At 38.3% G+C, this 20,339-nt stretch overlaps 2 protein-coding genes across 3 annotated transcripts in view; one reads left to right on the top strand and one right to left on the bottom strand.

The window, feature by feature from the left end:
- Nucleotides 1-8,124, top strand: part of elgi (E3 ubiquitin-protein ligase NRDP1 elgi) — a 252,611-nt gene extending 244,487 nt beyond the window's left edge. Inside the window, exon 7 of one of the 2 annotated variants that reach the window (XM_067152603.2) lies at nt 7,816-8,124. In XM_067152603.2, the coding sequence (XP_067008704.1) occupies nt 7,816-8,037 (222 nt within the window). In that variant the 3' untranslated portion in view covers nt 8,038-8,124. Of the gene's footprint in view, nt 1-5,064; nt 5,455-7,815 lie in introns of those variants that run through there. The other variant, XM_068228889.1, reaches the window with a different exon arrangement.
- LanA (laminin subunit alpha) overlaps nt 1-20,339 on the bottom strand; it is a 389,558-nt gene that overhangs the window by 1,926 nt on the left and 367,293 nt on the right. The window contains exons 55-56 of the mRNA XM_067152600.2: nt 16,050-16,209; nt 8,961-9,188 (exon numbers count right to left, since the gene is read on the bottom strand). Of these exons, the coding sequence (XP_067008701.2) occupies nt 8,961-9,188; nt 16,050-16,209 (388 nt within the window). The remainder of the gene's footprint in view (nt 1-8,960; nt 9,189-16,049; nt 16,210-20,339) is intronic.

Raw genomic sequence — 20,339 nt, 5'->3', positions numbered from 1 at the left:
CAGATCTCGGAACCTCTATAAACATTAGTGTGTCTATACTACCTGTAGATCAACATTTTTAGATAAGCTGAATACAGGTTTTATTTTTGTAACTTTGTTTTCTTGTACAAGCCAGTTATTTATATCGTCGATGTCCCTCGATATTGGGGTCTTACAAATAGAGATGTATGTTCACATGTTGTTTTTTCTGTACATTTTTGGGAACTTCACACTGATAGGACATGGAGTAAAGTGCTTCTGCGGGGTTGGAGGACGGATGCACAAGAGTTCAGTTGGCAATATGAATTTAGATTTGTCTATTATACTTACTGCAATGGACTGAGCGTCACCGAACAGAACCACCAACATAATTCAGCACAAGCTGCCACTGGTTCTGACTTAAGTTTAAGGTTAGATTTCTCTTAAATTTGCAGGAAAATGGCAAACGTGTTTTACCTTGTAAGTAGTATAGCTTTTCCTCAGTGGACTGTTGAAGTCTCTGATTCATTTGTTTTGTGTAAGAAGTGTTATTCTTAGAACTTGATCATCAGTTCTGAAGTTAAAGTTCGACTAGCCACAGGATGCATACTGAGCAAGTAGTTCTGTGATGGTAGTGATTCCAATGTTGATTTTTAATTCCACTGGGAAACTACACATCACTGATGATTGTGCCATATATTCAGAGAGGGAATCAAAGTTTCTGTGGAATCTGTCCACCGGTCCACAGAACTCCATCCCAACAAGCGCTTCCAAAAGTAACTTGTGATGAAAAAATATCACTACAAATGTTGTTGACATTGACAATGTAAACTTTTGTATAGATTTACTTTCAAAGTGTTAATCAAATCAAATAAAAATCTGGATTTTTGCCATATTTGACTCATTTTAAATTGGATTTGCAGAGGATGCAAGTGTAAATATAATGGGACTCCAAAGGTTTAATCCACTGAATTCATGCTGGGATGGTATTCAGGTATTTTTTTTTTAATACCTCCATGGTAAGATTGTTGAGGACCTTTTGTGATGATGTGCAAGACACTCTATAGTTGCACTCCAGAGATGGTATCTTGTCCCATTTAAACAGAAGTTCCCCCTCAACCTGAGGAACAACATTTGTAAGACATTCTACACTAATGTTTGTGAAAATTGCAACACCATGAAAATATGGCCTGAACGAATCCAAACTTGATGGATGTGTAGAATAGTGTGCCAGCAATAAGTGATTAGGATTATAGAGGTATGGGGAACACGTAGACTCAGCAGGGCCCTATTTTGTATGACCAACAAGGTCAGGGTTACGCCAAGTGTACTTGGTGAAAAACTGTCAAACAAGGTGGAAACATATGCCACATCGATGTCGAGTTCAATATCAGCATGTGAGCAAGTTCAAATGGAGCAGAATGATTAGTCTCCGGAAAGGGGGTTTGACATGCCATGACATTTCGGTTCGTACAGGGCATGCTCCTATGACAGTGATGCATGTGTGAAAGCAATGCATAGAAGATGGTCGTACACAACGACAAGCAGGTACTGGATCACACAATATGACCATGGCATGTGACAACTACTATCAGCACAATTTTGGACAATTTGTAAGAACTACTATCTTGTGTGCATGGCCATAACAGACTGTACAGCTTCATCAACAGTGTTGGCTTGATACTGGAACACTGCACCAAGTGTGAACGTATCTGCATCATTGGTTTGATGCTGTATGTTATGGATTAGACTGATTAAACACATGCCATTGTGTCTGCTTCCATTGTCCAGAAACCACCAAAGCCTCAAACTGCAATCGGCACCTGAATGCCATCACTTAAGTGATGAGTAACAACATGTAGTGTGTTTCAGACTAGTCCCATTTCAACCTGTCCTACAGTGATGGCCGCATACGTGTTCAGCACTACCATGGTGAGCATAAACTGGCAGCCAGCATTGTTGAGCAGCATAGCAAACAAAACGCCAACTGTGATGGTTTGAGGCACCATTTGGTAAGTATTGAGGGCAATCTGAGCAGCAACCGATACTTGAGGGAGGTTTTAGAGCCCAAGAGCCCCCCTCCTTCAGGCACCTCCACATGCTACATTTCAGCAGGACAATGCCCAGCCAGATGGTGAAGAATGTGCAAACCTTCTTTGAAGAACTACCGAGTGCCATTGCTTCCCTGACCTGTATGTTCACCTGACATGTCGCCCATCAAACACGCCTGTGATATGGTCGGTCGGCAACCTGTTCGTCACGGTTCTCCAGTAACAAGTGTTGTTGATTTGTGGACTCTCATACAAACTACATGGTGCGAGATTCCCAGGAATATATCCAGAACCTATATCTGATTCAATGCCGCAATCTTTAAGGCTCTGATTGAAGCGTGTGGAGCCTACACATAATAATGAATACTCAAGCTCAAAGGTCATGTACAAATCTGTAAACTTAATAATTTGTGTATCCTCATGTACCTAATCTGTAGTGTAAAGTTCATTTCAGTCACTTGTTTCCTTCTTGGTGTTGCAATTCTCATAAAAGTTAGTGTATATGGCTCAGAATGTCCGGCTCCATGGCTAAATGGTTAGCGTGCTGGCCCTTTGGTCACGGGTCCCGGGTTCGATTCCCGGTGGGGTTGGGAATCTTAACCATCATTTTGCTGGCACGGGGGTTGGGTGTATGTGTCTTCTTCATCATTTCATCCTCATCACAACGTGCAGGTCGCCTATGGGAGTCAAATCAAAAGACCTGCATCTGGCGAGCCGAACATAACCTCGGACACTCTTGGCACTAAAAGCCATACGCCATTTCATTTCATGGCTCAGAATACTGAGCTATAAAGAAAACAGACTAACAGAAACTCCATGCAGATGTTAAGATGGGCCCTTTGTGACACCAAGCTGGATAAAATTTGAAGTGATGCCATGCAAAGATCTCCTGAGAGTAACACCAATGTAGTAGAAATTGAGTGAATGCTGCGTATGATGGTTTGGTCACCTTCTACAACAATCAGAGGAATATATAGCTCATAGAGTGGAGAGGCCAGCCAGCTATAAAATGTCCTTGAAAAAGATGGAGACTCTGTATTAAGAACTGGAGAACGCCAATGCCAAATGGCAGGACATGTTCAGATATAGCACTACAGTCTTCACCTCTTAAGGGGATGGGGTAGAATACATCAGTGGTATCAGCTATCTATCTAAAGAGGTGATCATCCCCCACAGGAGATTTCTAATAGCGATGAAAATTCTTCTCGCTTGACAGTCTCAAAGTCAGCAGTCAAAATCTAAAGATTTTCATAACACCCTTGAGTAAAAGTGTTCTCTGTGCATGTGTATGAATTACATTGTGTTGTAAATCACTCATGTTCATAAAAAACAGAACACCTTGAAAGAATAGATATAGGAAATTCTTATTCACAGGACATGTTCATTAGTATGTTCTGCAGAAACGATTAGTATTTCAGTCACCTAGGTTCAGCTTGTGTCCTGCTGCCTAGTAGGCACTGGATTCTCCATGGGCACTGATAACTTGTTCCATGCATGATGACATTGACGTGTATAAGGCGCGAATGGCGTCCTGTGGTATAGCCATCCATGCTGCATTTACCTGGTTCCACAGTTCATCTTTGGTGGTTGGCGTTCGGTCACCATATCCCACACATTTTCGATTGGCGACAAGTCCGGTGATCGGATGGGCCAGGGCAACAGTCTGACGTCCTTCGACAACAGGAAGGCACGTGGTCACGCACTGTCCTGCTGAAATATGGTGTCTGGGGTGTCGTGCAGAAAGGGTATGGCTACGGGTCGCAGGATGTCATTCATGTAGGTCAAACTGGTTACAGTGCCCTGGACATGCACCAACTGTGATTTGTGGTTGTACCCAATAGCACCCCACACCTTAGGACCTTGAGTTGGCACTGCATGTCTTGTGCAAATGCAGTGTGATGCCTCTCCCCCTGCCTGTGGCAAACCAAAATGCGGCCATCATTTACAAACAAACAGAACTTCGTTTTGTCCGAAAACACTATCTGCTGCCATTCCTGTCCCAGTAACGTCGTTCCATACACCATTGCAGTCTAGCATGTTTATGCACATTAGTCAAAGGTAGGCGGAGAAGTGGATGACTTAGTAACCCAGACTGTATCAAATGGTGATGGACTGTCATTGCTGATACTGTACGATGTGTTACACTGTTCCACTGTTGCGCCAGAGTCGAGGGGGATGCCGATCTGTCCTGCAATGCCATTCGGATGTGGTGTCGATCTTCTCAGGGGAGCGGTCTGGGTGGTGCGACCAGACCCATCTTGCCGTGTTCTACAGCCTTCTGTGAACCATTCTGTACACACCCGTTGCACTGCCGACACACTTCATCCCACACGAGCAGCAATTTCTCGGATGCATGCATCACGTTCTCTCGTGCCAATAATGCGCCCTCTTTCAAACTCACTCATTTGACAGTATGGTTCTCGCATATGTCTACAAGGCATCCTGCACATCTGCTCAAGTCATACTGATCCATTATCTTCGGTATACAGCGACAATGAGAGCCCCAGGCACATTTTACCAGTCGGTGGTGGTGCACCAAGATATCGATGTGGACCTTGAACCTGAGGGCCGGTATGGTTCAAATGCTAATCATTTCTTCAAAACATACTAATGCACATGTCCTGTGAATATGAACTTCCTATCTCTAGTCTTTCAAGATGTTCTGGTTTTTATGAGCATGGGTGTATTTCTCTCTCAAATCACAGGACTTGAGCAGTCTTAAAGGATCGCATTTACAGTTAATTTGTTGTAAAACATGAGCAATATATTTTCTGAATTCCCTTCCTTGAAGGTACTGTATATTGGATCTTATTTCTTAACATTGACATAGTGGCTTAGGAACCCTTAAAAAAAATAAAGAAACTATTATTAGCAATGTCATAACAATTGAATTATACTTTTTCCTGTTTTCTGATCTTTTTAAATTAAAAAAATTGTACAGTATGCATATATAACTAAAATAATCACTACTCCTTATCTCCTGTGTTTTTCTTGTGTTCTAAGTCTTCCATCATACAGTATGTTTTAATCTATTATTGTGTATCCCATTCCACAGGAAACAAAGGGGAACACATGATGTGACGACTACTCTATCGATCATCCATGTGTAATCGAATATAGTACAGTACACTGCAAGTAGGTGAGAAAGGCCTTCTTATGGCATATCTTGGGCAACATTCTTTAGCAGAGTGACTTAACGTTCTCGGTACTGAGCATCCTCAAGTTTCTTGATACTCTTCAATTGAGTGACTTTTCTAAAAATCAGCCTTTTTCAGGGCAAAAGGATTTGGTTATCACAGTGATGTCACACTGAATATTGAAGGTTTCTCATCAAGCAAAGCTGAAGTACTGGTCGATATGTGCTTAGTGTCTCTTATCTTGGTTTCTGCTTGTGTGCGAGTGATTAACTGCTGTGAGTAGACATATATTTATTATTTTAATTATTTATGCAGAAATTGTTACAAATTAGTAATATATTGTACCTAAACTATGGTATATTCATCTTGAAGAATTAGTGTTGGTGGTCGTGTGCTACTACATTTTCTGCCATGTTTTGAATGGTATAGCTCTTAGAGAGCTGAAGCTTTGCATAGAGCATTTCAGCTCGGCTAGTTTATTGACATTTTGTATATCTCAGTTTATTTTAGTATGCTTTATGTTTGTATACATTTGATTAATTTCTACTTTTAATTTAGAGTGGGATTTTTTTAAATTTTGTAGGTCAATGAGTACAGAAATTTCAGTAATATCATCAAACAGTGGTGATGATTAGGGAGGTCAGCCAAGGCCCCGCTCCCACTTTGTGGAGAGTTGTTTCTCGCTGCCTGACACTCGGTGCAGAGTCACTGGCTGTATGGTCTACTCTATTTACATAACGGACTGCACCGACCAGACTGGGTCTCTTCAATATATTTACACTAATGATCAACCTATTCGACTGAATACCAGGCATTTCCTATTTACAGACGATCTTGATGTTGGATCTAAGTCCAGATCATTTTGGGAAATAGAATCCAGGCTGCAAAACTGTTTCAGTTAATTGTCCACCTATTAGAGAAGCAGGAATAGTTTACTAGTCATACTAAACAGGGTCAAGCTGGGGAGCACATCCAGCAACTGCATGAACTGCAACCAGGGCACTTTCTTTCTTTATAGCTGAGTATGCTTGTTCTGTGTGGGTTAACTCTGTCCAAGAAAGTAGATTTGAACAATACGTGCCATGAAGTTTCTGGCTGCCTCAAACTAACAAACACCGGGCAAGTTGGCCGTGCGGTTAGAGGCGTGCGGCTGTGATCTTGCATCCGGCAGGTAGTGGGTTCGAATCCCACGGCCACTTCCTTCCAACTCCCAGGCCTTTTCGTACCCCATCGTCACCATAAGACCTATCTGTGTCGGTGCAACATAAAGCCACTAGCAAACTAACAAACGTCTAAAAGCTATACCATATTTGTGGCAAGTAGAACCTGAAACTGAGAAACTTGGACAAGAGGTGGACAACCATCATCTGCTCCATGGCTATGAAATAATGCAACAGTGTTTCAGGTCACAAAAAGTTTAATAACACCAGGGCAGCTCCAGCCTCATCAAGCATTCTTAGGTATAAATACTGGTAGCAACAGTCCACATTATCAGACTGGAATTGGCCAACAGAAGGAACTTAGCACATACTTTACAATCTTGGCCTGTCTGGAAGATCCTTAACAGAATAAGAAGTGGAATGTCAAGAAGCAAAGCCACATTCAAAAGAAGGGGTTATACACAGAATGCTAATTGCCACTGTGGTGCAATTCAAGATTCTGAGCATCTATTTCGCTGCCAAACTGCCCAGTGTAAACTGAACTTACAGAGTTCATTACAGTCAGTGATTAAGCTATTGTGGCTGCTTCATACTGAATCTCTTTCAGCATCCGAGAAGGATATGATCATCATCATGACTGAAAGTTGTTATAACTGAAATATACTCCTACAAAGAGAAGGTAGAAATGCTGGTCATCAATAGAGAATGTAAGTTAACAGATGAACATGTTTGTATTATTTTACAGAATAGTGTAGTATGATCAAGTGAATTGTATTAAAAAGTAAAACTTTCTCTCATGTTATTACCATTATCTTTCATTCTGTTTAAGGTAGGTGTAATGCTAGTTAGAGAACGATCCCACTGTCCAGACGGATGTTTTCCTGTCTCATTGTGAAGCTTTGTGAAATGAGCAATTTTAACCTGCAGCAGTGCAGTCATCTTAGAACTTGGACAGATGAAGCTGCTGAGGTCTCTGAAGCCAAAATTGGCATTCTGAAAATGAGTGCACATCGCACTCTTAAATATCATCCATTCCATCTCTATCACGTACACTTACTCCAAGAATTGCATGCGATTGATTTTCAGAATCGTGTAGAGTTCTGATGATGGACTTGGCATCAAATTAGTACCAACCCAACATTTTTGCAAATGTTGTTTTTACCAATGAATCTTCATTCTCATACTCAGGCCAAGTGAATACAAAGAATATGCATTATTGGGCCATTGAGAATCCACGATGGCTTTGACAGGTAGACCATCAGCATCAATGGAGGGTTAACATCTGGTTTGGGATGGTTGGCAATAAAGTTGTAGGACCATATTGCATGAATGGTAACCAAAATGGCAGGGAGTATGCCACCTTGATACATTTTTTTTTTTTTTTTTTTTTTTGGGTAGTCTTCTGGAGGAGATGCTTCTAAAGAACAGAATGATAATGTAGCACGATGGATACCCCGTGCGTAGTGATGTGTATGCTCATTGTATTGATAATAATGTTATTTGCTTTAGGTCCTACTAACTACTTTTATGGTTTTTGGAGCTGCCAAGGTGCCGGAATTTAGTACTGCAGGAGTTCTTTTATGTGCCAGTAAATGGACCAACACGAGGTTGACTTATCTGAGCACCTTCAAATACCACCGGAATGAGCAAGGATCGAACCTGCGAAGTTGGGATCAGAGAGCCAGCACCTCAATCGTCTGCGCCACTAAGCCCGGCATCATTGTATTCTGAACTAAAAATATCCTGGAAGGTGGACTGATTGTGGAGGACCAATTAAGTGGCCTGCTTGGTCTCCTGACCTTAACCCACTGGACTTCTTTCTTTGGGTCAAAGGCACTGTCTGTCAAGACATTCCAATAACTCCAGAGAACATGCAGGAATGTGTTGTCCTTCATCCAGTGAATAAACTTGTGTAATCGCTGCCAATGGTCACCACTTTGAACATCTAATATGAATGTTCTACCCCTTTTAGTATCCATATGGATAGTACTAGAAATGGGCAGTAGAGATCCCATTTTCTGTGTTGTATATAATGTTCATGTTATGGCATTTTGTATACTATACATTTTTTTAATAGAGCTTGGCAAGTTTTATTGAACTTTTGATCAATAAATAGATAGTGCCATTTAAAAAAAACTGATGTTGGTATTCACATCTCACCAATAAATAATACTATAAGGCTGACTCTACAGGGTTATTATTTCCCACTTTCCACAATTTTATTCATTTGGATGCAAAAGTAATGCTATCTACATTCTTAAGTCTTGTCAACAGTAAAATTTGAATCTATTTTTCAAATCACTCTTGATGAAGTTGATAAAGGAATCGAGATAACGGGAAAGCGAATAAATACCATCCTCTATGCAGGCGACTCCATAATACTTGCTGTAAACTTATCCTTCACAAAATGGAGGAAAGCACCCTATTTCGGTCACATCTTCTGGAATGACAAGTATAGACTGATAGGAATGTGGACGTAGTTAGAGATTATTGTGGGTGCGCAACCTTCAACAATGGATCAACATCCACAGTATGAAAACTCTGATATGGGAAACGCAAAATAGGAACAATTACTCCATGGTGGCCTCAAACCTTCTGTGAGAAGATGATGCCAAAATAAGAATAGTAAAACATAAATAAGAATGCCATAATACCTTTGATTTCATGCCATTGCCCATCACAGAAGAAATATGGATGAGGTGGATTGAATGTTGTTGTGATGATTCCTTTACCATTGTCCACACTAAACCGAATGTTGCCATCCACCATCTGTAGAAGCAAGAAGTCACGTCTACCATGTACAGACAGCAGGATTCCTGAGATGTTGCGGGGCTTAATGAACATCTCGATAGTGATCTCTTGGCCAACACGGAACAATGGACCTGAAACAAGATTCAATTTCAGTTATTTTAGTAAACCAGAAAATTAATGAGAGGGATTGAAGCTGTACTTAATGGGCTAGTATTGGAGAGGATGATCTGGAAATGTTTTACAACAAATCCAATGATGAGTGGGGGAGAGAATGAATAGGAAGACCTATTAAAATAATTAAATATAGAAAAGTGCTGTGGTGAAAAGAGAAAAGAAAGGCTAGTTTGGATATAATAAACCCTTCTGCTGATTCGATATACAATATATACTCTGCACAGTGTGATGTCTGAACCTTTGTATTTTGTTCACTACTCATCCTAAATACACATGCTTTATGTCATTACAAACTTAAAAATGTTACCCCTTTCCTGCCATTTATGTATCATCACTGGAAGCGCTAAAAATCTGATCAATATGGTTCACTGAATTTCAAAGTCGAGCTGCTTGCATGCTCGTACTGCACCCACTTGTGTATCCACTGAAGTAATCTAAATATGAAAACACCATAGTCAGCTACTCCCACCTGCTCCAGGAAGAAAAGCTATCTTCTTATCTAGAGTAATTAAATGGGTGCTCGCAAAAACGGGCTAACCAACATATTTAAAAAAAGAAAAAAAAGAGTTATATGCTGCCATCTATTGCAGAAGGTTCAAACTATCTTTTGTGAGTTGGCCTAACATGAGAAAATCCTGTGTGATGAAATGTAAAGCTTTCAATTTTATACCATTTTATTTAGACTAATTTGTTATTGCAAAATCGGGCTAAGGGCAGAAGGCCATATAGATGGCATTGCTGTATGTGTAGGTTAGCAAACCTTATTTCTATGTATGCTAGTGGTTACGGGTGAGAAGTGTTGTTTTATACACTAAAACTATCCATTCACTCCAGTATTTTAATAAAAATTCGCATTTCATTTCATAACAAGATATACTCGGAACTTACTCTGGATTGTGTTGGCTATTTTGATTGTTTACTATCAAAACAAAAATGGCTTCGTCAGGTGGTAGTACTACTGATGGAGATGGAAATAATGTTGATTTTTACGTGGGTAATTATAGAAAACATTAAAGCAGTGGTAAGTAGCAAAACTGACAAGTGATAAGTTTGTGAGCACTCAATCTTTGATAGAAAAAGTAACCAAGAGAATGGTATCTGTAAATAAGCAAAGAGTACTAATTAGTAATATTTCAAGCATTTAAAAAATATGAACCATTTAAGTATTTTTTTAAATGTGTATATGGTATTGTTAAGGAATATGTTTGTATTGACATCAACACTAAGAACTATTGGTGGTCGGCCATCACTTGCTGGTACTGAGCTGCCACAAAAGTTAAATGTTACAAGGCCAATAAAGCCAGCAAAGCTTAAGGACTTGCTTGAATTATTTGAATATTGACGCAAGTGCGATAAACAGATATAACTTGAAAACAATATTCCCTCACCCATGGGTAAATAATGCAAAAACAAGCTCGAATTATTATTATTATTATTATTATTATTATTATTATTATTATTATTATTATTATTATTATTATTATTATTATTATTATTATTATTATTTTATGATTATTACTATTATCATTACTTGTAAGTATGGCTATGAAGTGTTACATCCAGCTAGTATTTGTAATATTATTATGATACAATCACGTTGTTTGCGAGGTTATGTCATGAAACATGTGCTGTACATAAATATTTATATGAGTTCAGTTAATGTAAATACCTGTAAATAAATATCATAATTTATTCTTACCTGTATATATATATAATTTGTAACGCATAATTGTGAAACACACTGTAACTTCCAGAATGGTAATAGGCACTAGAACAATGGAGAATATTCTGTACATTATAATCTATGTATTAGGCACTCTAGAATTTTCAAGAAGATATTTTTGGTATTGTAGCTTTCTAGAAGCCTGGCCAGGCAGATATATAAGGAGGTGGTCTTGATGGTAACAACTAGTTATTGTTTAGTAGAGTTATGGTGTAGCAAGAACATACTTGTGACCTCGTGACATGCAGTGGTTGCAGTCTCCATATTGAAGTGGCATGCAGTTGTTTTAAAATGTCAGCTTTGTGATGTGAGTGTTTTGTTTGGGACAGCAGTGATTATCATTATGTGTGTGTTTAATTTGTAAATAGATGAATTTTTTTGTTTTGTTATTTGCTATACGTCGCACCGACACAGATGAGTCTTATGGAGACGATGGGAGAGGAAAGGCCTAGAAATTGGAAGGAAGCGCCCATGGCCTTAGTTAAGGTACAACCCCAGCATTTGCCTGGTGTGAAAATGGGAAACCATGGAAAACCATCTTCAGGGCTGCCGACAGTGGGGCTCGAACCCACTATCTCCTGATTACTGGATACTGGCTGAACTTAAGCGAATGCAGCTATCGAGCTCGGTAATACAGTAGATGAAAATAAAATAATCGTATCAACTGAGAGCATCTCTTGTGCATCTTTGTGGATACGTTAATATGTCCCTCCAAAATATCACCAGTATTACAGAGAACTGACAGCTGGCAATGGCCAGGAAGTGGCGGAGGAATCATTCTCCAGTGCATTAGAATATGACTCATATGACTGATTATCCCATGAGGGAAAGTTATGTTATATCCCAAAATAAGTTTGCTGCATCTTTATGTCTAGTTTTATTTATTTTATTATTTACATTTTATGGCCTTCATTGGACCACTCTAGCCAACTTTATACAAAGAATTTTTCAGTTTCCTGTCAGCCCAGTACTTCTTCATTCTCTCTGATCTCATCCTTCTTTCTTAATCAGAAATCACCCTTCCTATTGTCTGTTTGTTGATTCTGATTTGCAGTCTGGTTTGTTTGTCTGTGAATTTCTTGATTTTGTTGGTTTTGTTTCTTAGGTCTTCCACTGTAATTTGTAGTTCATCCATATCTTCCATGATTTCTGTAATCCACTTAATGTTGCACTTACTATTCCATAATTTTTCTGTTATTCTCCTGATGATCCTGTTCTCTGGTGTCCTGATTAGATGTCCAAAAAATGAAATGTGTTTCTTCCTGATTGTGCTCATTACTGGTTCTATTTCCTTGTAGACTGTTTCATTAGAAGCTACTCTCCAGTGTCCATCTATTTGGTATGATTTGTTGATGCATGTTCTAGTGATTCTTCTTTCTATCTTTAGTATTTTGTCTATTTGTGCAGTGTCAGTTGTTTTGAAGATGGTTTCGCTTGCGTACGTTATTTCTGGTTGAGTGACTGTTTTGTAATGTTTTAATTTTGTTGCTATTGACAGGCCCTTTTTGTTGTAAGTATTCTTGGTGACATATTGTGCTCTGGTCAGTTTATTTATTCTGTTATGCCATGCTGGCTTTTCATTGAGGTTATATGATATTTAAATTTATTTTGATTTCTTGGTTTCCTATGGCAATTTTGTTTATGACTGGTGGGTCAGTAAACATGATTACTGTCTTTTCAAAAGATATTCCAAGACCAATTTCTGTGCTATTTCCTGTAGTGATGTAACTTCTTGTCTGGTTTCCTAAATATTGTTGGACAAGACAGCAAGGTCAATTTAAACTTATGTTGTCTTTGGGTCTTCCAATTCGGATGTTCTTTGGGTTACTCTTGTACCATTCCCTCATTATATATTCCAAGACACACTTGAACAGCAGTGGTTACAAGCAATCTCCTTGTCTTATGATGAATGGCTCAGAGAATTCCCCTCTGAACTTGACTTTTGATTTAGTGTTGGTTAAAGTGAGTTCAATCAATTTGATTAATTTTGGATGGAGCCCAAAATTTCTTAAAATTTTCAACATTGAAGGTCTATGGATACAGTTGTAAGCTTTTGTAAAGTCCACAAAGGTTATTGCAAGAGGTTTGTTTTGCTTCTTGTAATATGCTATGGCTAATTTTAAAGTGATGATTTGTTCTGCACAGCTTCTCCAAGGTCTGAAGCCTCCTTGGTATTCACCTAATTCTTCCTCTAGTTGCTCCCTGATCCTCCTGTATAGGATTCTGGAGAAAATCTTGTATGTGCAGTCTAAGAGAGAGATACCTCTGTAATTATCTGGATTGATTTTATCTCCTTTTTTGTGGACTGGGTGGATTATGGCTGTGGTCCAATGTTCGGTGAACTTTTATGTTATCCAGATTTTTGTTAGGGCCACGTGTAAGGATGTTCAAACTGTAACACTGGCATATTTCCACATTTCTGTGAAAACTTGGTCTTCTCCGCATGCCTTATATTTTTTCAACTCTTTGAGTGCTGCTTCCACCTCTTGAATTGTTGGGGGGTTTATGAGTTCAGGCGGGGTTTTGATGGGCATGTCTGTATTAATTGGTAAAAGTTCCTGGGGTTCTTCACAATTCAAAAGTTTAAAGAATGCTTTTGCCATGATTTCGGTATTTTCCTTGTCATTGTGTGTCGTTTTTCCATCCTCACTTTTCAGCATTAACGTGGGAGGGGCAAATTTATGTACTTGTCTTCCAAACCTTTTGTAAAAGTCTCTGGAATTGGTTTTTTGTATATAAAACACTTTTTTTTTTTTGTGTTGTATGATCATAAAATAAAGGTTGGTTAAGAATCTAAGGTAAACTATTATCTATATCTAGGTCAATGCAAAAGTCGATTTCCTTCAGTTTTATATACAGTGAAACCCTGTTAGTGCATTCCTCATTAACCAATTTTCCCGCTTAGCATGTTGTAAATTCGAAGTCCCGATTTTCATCGTATTAAACCTTTATATAAAAATACCTCGCTTATCACATCATGAATTTTTGCTATTACCGCTTAGTACGATCACATTTTTCCTACCCCTGAAAATTTTGTCATCCCTTGTGGAAAGAACGTGATTTCTACTCTGGTAAGATCTCTCGCCGCAGTTGCATAAAACAGAAAAAGACCTTGAATTCTTGAACTTCAGAGGATAAATTGCATCTTCAGGGAGCAAGCCACTAGCTTCAGAAATGTTCAGTTTTGCTTGCCGGTTAGCAGTAAAAATAAGTAAACTCGTCTCCTCATCCCGAAGTGGTATAGCTCTTATCAGGCACACCCCCAATGGAGGTGAGCTGCATGTACCATTTCAACCACCTACCAGCCCTCCTGCCATTCTTAAATCTGGCAGTACCAGGAATTGAACCCAGGCCCCCAAGGATGGCAGCCCATTAAACTAACAGTTATGCTATGGAGGCGGATGGTTGGTAGTGAAACTGCAAAATAATAATGCGCCTGTGCTTGTATTTTGCATTCCATTCAGAAGTTAGAAGTGTATTTCGTGTTTAGTTGTACAGTGAAGTATAGCGAATATTTGTCACACAATAGCCTACGTCTGGAACATAATCATGTGTAGTTGACCAGCATGGTGCATATTTGTCTTGTGATGACCTAATTATGGATAAGAAAAAAGTCGTGAAATTCCTTGCTAATGAAGGCAAAATTAAAGTCTGTCAGCAAGCTGACTGCATCCACATCTTTAAGTGCGCAGAGTTGATGCGAATGTTGAAACTCGCAACTTCCAGTTTCGACTTGATCACTCGAATCGGTCTTAGTCGGTCAAAGTTTTGTTCGATTCAAAATGGCAGCCAAAGTCATCCTGTTGCAGTCACACATGGCCGTGTATAACCTCCAAGTCACTGTCTAAGTGTGTGATCAGAAAAATAATGTTTAATAACCAACTGGTCCGAAATAAAAGGCTTCTAGTAACATTTGTTTTAGAAAGAGTGTGATCTGTAATAATAATTCAATATTTTTATGAGCCCCATTCAAAATTTTTCTTATTTGTTGTTTGGTATTTTTAACACTTTTCAGTGCACTATTGTTATTTGATAAGCCCCAGCAGAATAAGTTTTCATATTTATTCTCTCGTGATTTTTCACACCTTTTAATACTCTCTTTTCATAGAGTTTTCATTGTACCCACAAGGATATACGATTTAAAATCCCCTTTGTCAGAAAAAAATCATATCTAGTGTTTCCATATCCCTGTCGGATAGTTTTTATTCGTGTATACAGCAGTACATTTTCTCGCTTAACACGTTCATTTTACTTGTCCCGCGCAGAAATGTCTTAACACGGTTTTACTATTCCTCTTTTTCCAAGCACCTTGCCTTTTTAATACAGTTCTGTTATAAGGTATTGATAATTTAAAGGTACTTCATTGAGATAAAGTAATGAAAAATATATTTTTATGGTAGGCCTGTAGTTTTTCTTCTTTCCTCTTGACATTTATAAGAGTTGATTTATCTTTGTTCTGACAAAATGTTGGTTAGCCCATTTTTGCAAGCATCCATTCAATTTCTCTCTGTATACAGAAGGGAATTCCAGGAATTTACAAAGACTGAACCATTCCGTGCTCTCATGAGAGCTGAAATTACAGTTCTTTCATATAGAAGAAATGCACCCCTTGTGAATCAGTGGTTAAGTGTTGGCCTTGGTATTCCAAGATTGTGGGTTTGGTACGATGTTGACTTATTAGGGATCTCTGCTGACTCATTGGGTGTTTACCTGACAAAATTGATTCAAACTAGGCCATAAATTGCCCAGATCTGTTTTACTCCAGTGTCTGGAAGAGTAGAATAAAATGTTAAATTTTACATGCAAGCAGGTTAAAATGGCATCAAATTAAAATGTCTGCACATAGTCACTGAGGCTATGTTGTTGTTGTTGTTGTTGTTGTTGTTGTTGTTGATGATGATGTTGATGTTGTTGTTGTTGTTGTTGTTGATGTTGATGTTGATGTTGATGTTGTTGTTAAATCTACAGCTGGGACTTCTGAATTTCAAAATCTGACCTTAATAAACTTTCTGTTAAAATTACTTTCTTTACTATACAATCTTTGATCATTTGTCTTATTGTTTCAGTTTAAATCATTTTGTATTAAAGAACTCACGTGCTCGGATGTAACTGCCCTCGTTAGCAAAGAATGCCCCTCGTTCATCCTTCTCTGAACAGGGAACCACACCGTGGCTTGCATCAGGAGTAGTCAGAGGTATCTGATTCCTGTTCACCATGAAATTTCTAAGGCAGCCAATGAATGTTTCATTCATTCCCTGGAAAGAAACAACAAAGAACATAAACATATTTGATCTCCTTGGTGTTAATATTGTAGAACAGTCCAATTAGTTTTAATACTGCAGAAAGAGAGAAAAAATGAAGAAATCAATAAAAATAAACAAGAATTGAGAAAAAAGTTAGAGGTTATCGATGTCAAATAGTGGCGATCGTTGTTTTAAAAATAGGCCTAAGTACAACTTGGCATCCATCCTCTATTTATAAACTAAATATAAACATAAATTAAATATTCAGAAAATGAATGAAAATAATACATAAATGATTCTATAAAGCTGAAACAGACACAAACAGATCAAAAGGGAATAATAAACTAATATGTGAAATATGTATGTACATGATAAGTCCACTGTCATGGAACATAAAAACTTTCCAGTCTGTCAAACACTCAACAATTTCAATATAAATTATAACATTATAAACATCATCATCATCAGTTATCTGTCTCCAGTTTCCCAGGTGCGGTGTATGAGCACTCACCACCATTCTTCTTCCTGTACTTGATTCCAATCCACTCTATGTTCTAGATCTTGTTTGACTTGTTCGATCCATCTCTTTCGAGGTCTGCCTCTAGGTCTTTTGCCATCTAAAGTTTTCTCCAACCATTCCTTAGCTACAGAGCAAGAATCCATTCTCATTACTTGGCCATACCATTTCAATCTTGATCTGATTATGGTATCACATAACGATTCTCTTATTTGAATATCTTGGCGAATCCTCTCGTTGTGGACTTTATCTCTCCTGGTGTTTTTGTAGCACTGTCCGGAGGAATTTCATTTCTGCAGCTTGGAGTCTACTTTTATCTCTGCCTGTGATGATACAAGTTTCAAGGCCATAGGTTGTTATGGGCAAGAAGTAAGCTTGATAAAGTGTTCATTTGGGTAGTATTGGAATCTAGCTTCTAACCTGATAGTAAAGGACAGCTCCTCTTTGAACTGTTTGTGATTTCCGCATTTGATTGGTTATCCTCAGTCAGGACACTACCGAGGTACTGGAAGTGGTTAACTTCTTGCAATTTCTGTCTGTCTACCGTGATATTTGCTCCTGACTTTTGTCTGTTGACTGTCATAACAACTGTTTTCTTAAGGCTGATTTTAAGTCTAAATTCCTTAAAATGACCATTCCAAGCATTAATCTTTCCTTGAACTTCTTCTCATTACCTCCCCGAATCACCACATCATATGCAAATGCCTTGAATGCACTGTTCTTGCTGTGCTGTTTCATTCTCTTATCTCATCCCTCACTGTGATAAATAGTAGAGGTGACAAATTGCTGCCTTGTTGAACTCCTTTACTTGTTACGAACCAGTTGAAATAGCCATTTCCTATCCTTACACAGCTCTGGCGGTGTTTGTACAACATTTTTACTTTACTAATGAGAGATACTGGAACATTTCTCCTTCTCAAGCAATCCCAAAGTTTATACCTCAGTAGGCCGTTATAGGCTTTTTCTAGGTCCAGAAAGACAAAGATGACATTTTTTTTCCTTTTACGGATGTTTTTCAATTATCATCCTAATAGCAAAAATGAGATCTGTTGTTGATCTGTTACTTCGACATCCGTATTGTTCTTTCTCAAGCTGTGGTTCAATGATCTTTCATTAATCTTTTCTCTATCACTTTCTCCATCAACTTAAGTCCATGAGACAGGAATGTGATTCCTCTATAATTGCTACATATCCATCTATTTCCTTTCTTGAGAAGGGGGACTATACAACCCGTAGTCCAGTCAGTCGGGATTTTTTCTTTATTCCACACAGCATTCATCACTCTAAATAGCCACTGAAGTCCATGAGTTCCAGCAGCTTTAATCATGCCTGAGCTCACCTCGTCAAGGCCATGTGATCTGTCTTTGCTCATACTGTTCGGAGCATTTTCAATCTCAAACCAAGTCAATCGGATTTCAATTTTTTTCAGCCTTGTTCGCAGTATCCAATTCCAAATCATCTTGAGTAATTTCTGCAGGGTCTAATCCATTATACAAGGAAGGAAAGAAAAATACCTTCTCATCTCTTCCCGAATGTCTTCCTCTCTCCACGTTATAATTCGATCATCTCTTCCCAATGTTTTAATTGGTACATGAATACTTCTTTTGTTTGTCACAATTCTGTACAGAAGTTTCTTAATTCCTTTACTGTCTTCTACTAACTTGTCAGTACATTCAAGCCAGTTTTTCTCTTTCTAAGATTTAATTATTCTCTTTGCTCTGAGTTTCAGGTCTTTATACTTCTGTTCTAGTTCTCTCAGTTTTACGCAATCCTTACCTGCGCCTTTTATGTTCACTTTATCTCTTTCTCATCTTGCCGTATTCCTATCTTTTATGGCTTTCTGCACAGAATTATTCCACCAAGAAGTTTCCATTTCTTTTGGTATACAACTTGTTTTTCCTACAATATCAACAGCTGAGCTCACAAGTATTTTCTTGAATCAGGTCCATTCCTTTTTTCCCGTTTCTATCTCATCTGTTGGGAGCTAGTCATGGATCCTTCTTTGGTATTCTTCCTTTCTTTTCAGGTTCATCCAATTTCCACACCCTTGTTTTGGGTTTTTGCCTGGTCTTCACACTGGGATGTTTCTAAAGGTTGCCATCAGTAATCTGTGGTCACTGTCCAAGCTTTCTCCTGGCAATATACTTTCACATCGGTGATAAACAAACCAGCTTCCTTATCAGAGATAATATAATTGATTAAAGATTTCTGCTGTCCATCCCAGCTGTATCTTGTTACTTTATGGCCAGGTCTGTTCTGAAAAAAGGTGTTCTTAATTATGAGGTTATTTCTTAAACAGAAGTCCTGTTTCCAAAGCCATTTGGGCCAATCACTATAAACATACCTGTAAAAAAAAAAAAACACTATTATACAAAAAATGACATGTTTCATTCTATAAGAACATCCTCAGATTCTATCAAATCAATTAAAACATGCTTGTATATGTACAGTATTGTTTATGTTGTGTAAACTTGTCAATGATAGAGAGTTAGGTGATAATATAAACAAGTATTGACAAATAATGTATTTATAAGTATTAACATAATGGGGGTGGGGGGGAACTTCTATACTCATCTAGACTAAGTCCATTCAGAGGCAAATGGAAAGTTTGGGCATAGCATACTGTTCACGGAGAGGGGAGGGGAAGCCTGCGTAATGTTTTAATATTATATGTTGTTTTTATTAAGATGACGAAGGTTCTTCAGCAGCTGAGGATGACCCACAAATAGGGTCAAAACCAGTACTGTTATGTAAAAATATTTAAAGTACCTTTTACGAAATAAATGTATTGATTAGCTGGAAAGTTCCTATCTTTATATTTGCGATTATTAGAATTATCAATACAGATAATGAAGCTAATAGATTATAATGGATTAGCAAATACATTAGCTTAAAAAATTCCCTCTAGAAGAACAAAAAGTAACTTGTAAATCTATGCTGCAGATAGGCTACACCATCAATAAAAATTGGGTATGCTTCTGTGTGTGTTAAAGATTGAGGGGGGAGTCTGAAGAGCTATTTCAGTGAGTAACATCACAGCAAAGTAATTGTTAATAAAGATTAACATGCTTAAAAATGCCAAACAACACATTTACAAACACATTTCTGAACCCCACTAAATTTTTTAGTATAGGAAGAATTATGTTAGTATGGGTGGAGTTATAGCAAACATAGAATTTTGTCTAAGAAATTATAGTATTACCGTATTTACTCCTGTATTAGAACCCCCCTGGCATTTTGGGACAAAGAAAATGAAAAAAATAAATCTTGCATACAAGAACCCCCAACGTAATTCGCCACAGAAGAACAAAGATTCCGCTTCGAAGCGGGTACAAGCCTTACTGCAGCTCTAATGATGTATGTATGTATGTATGTATGTATGTATGTATGTATGTATGTATAGCCCTCAGCCTAAAGGCTGATTGGATCCTCAACAGCTCCGCCATCAGCTGTCGTAGATGGTCGAGGCATACTGAAGAGGCATACTAGGGAAATGAGGAGTGAGGTAGTTTCCCGTTGCATTCCTCGCTGAGCCAGAAGTTGCTATTACATACCAGTCTGCCAAGCTCCGATGACATCACACAAATTTGTGAACAGTTTCGTCCAAACGACCTGGGCAATGAAA

This window comes from Anabrus simplex, chromosome 8 (assembly GCF_040414725.1).
Source record: "Anabrus simplex isolate iqAnaSimp1 chromosome 8, ASM4041472v1, whole genome shotgun sequence".
NCBI lineage: Eukaryota > Metazoa > Arthropoda > Insecta > Orthoptera > Tettigoniidae > Anabrus > Anabrus simplex.
Note: the sequence above shows the minus strand (reverse complement) of the source record. Positions and strands in the feature narration are given on the sequence as shown.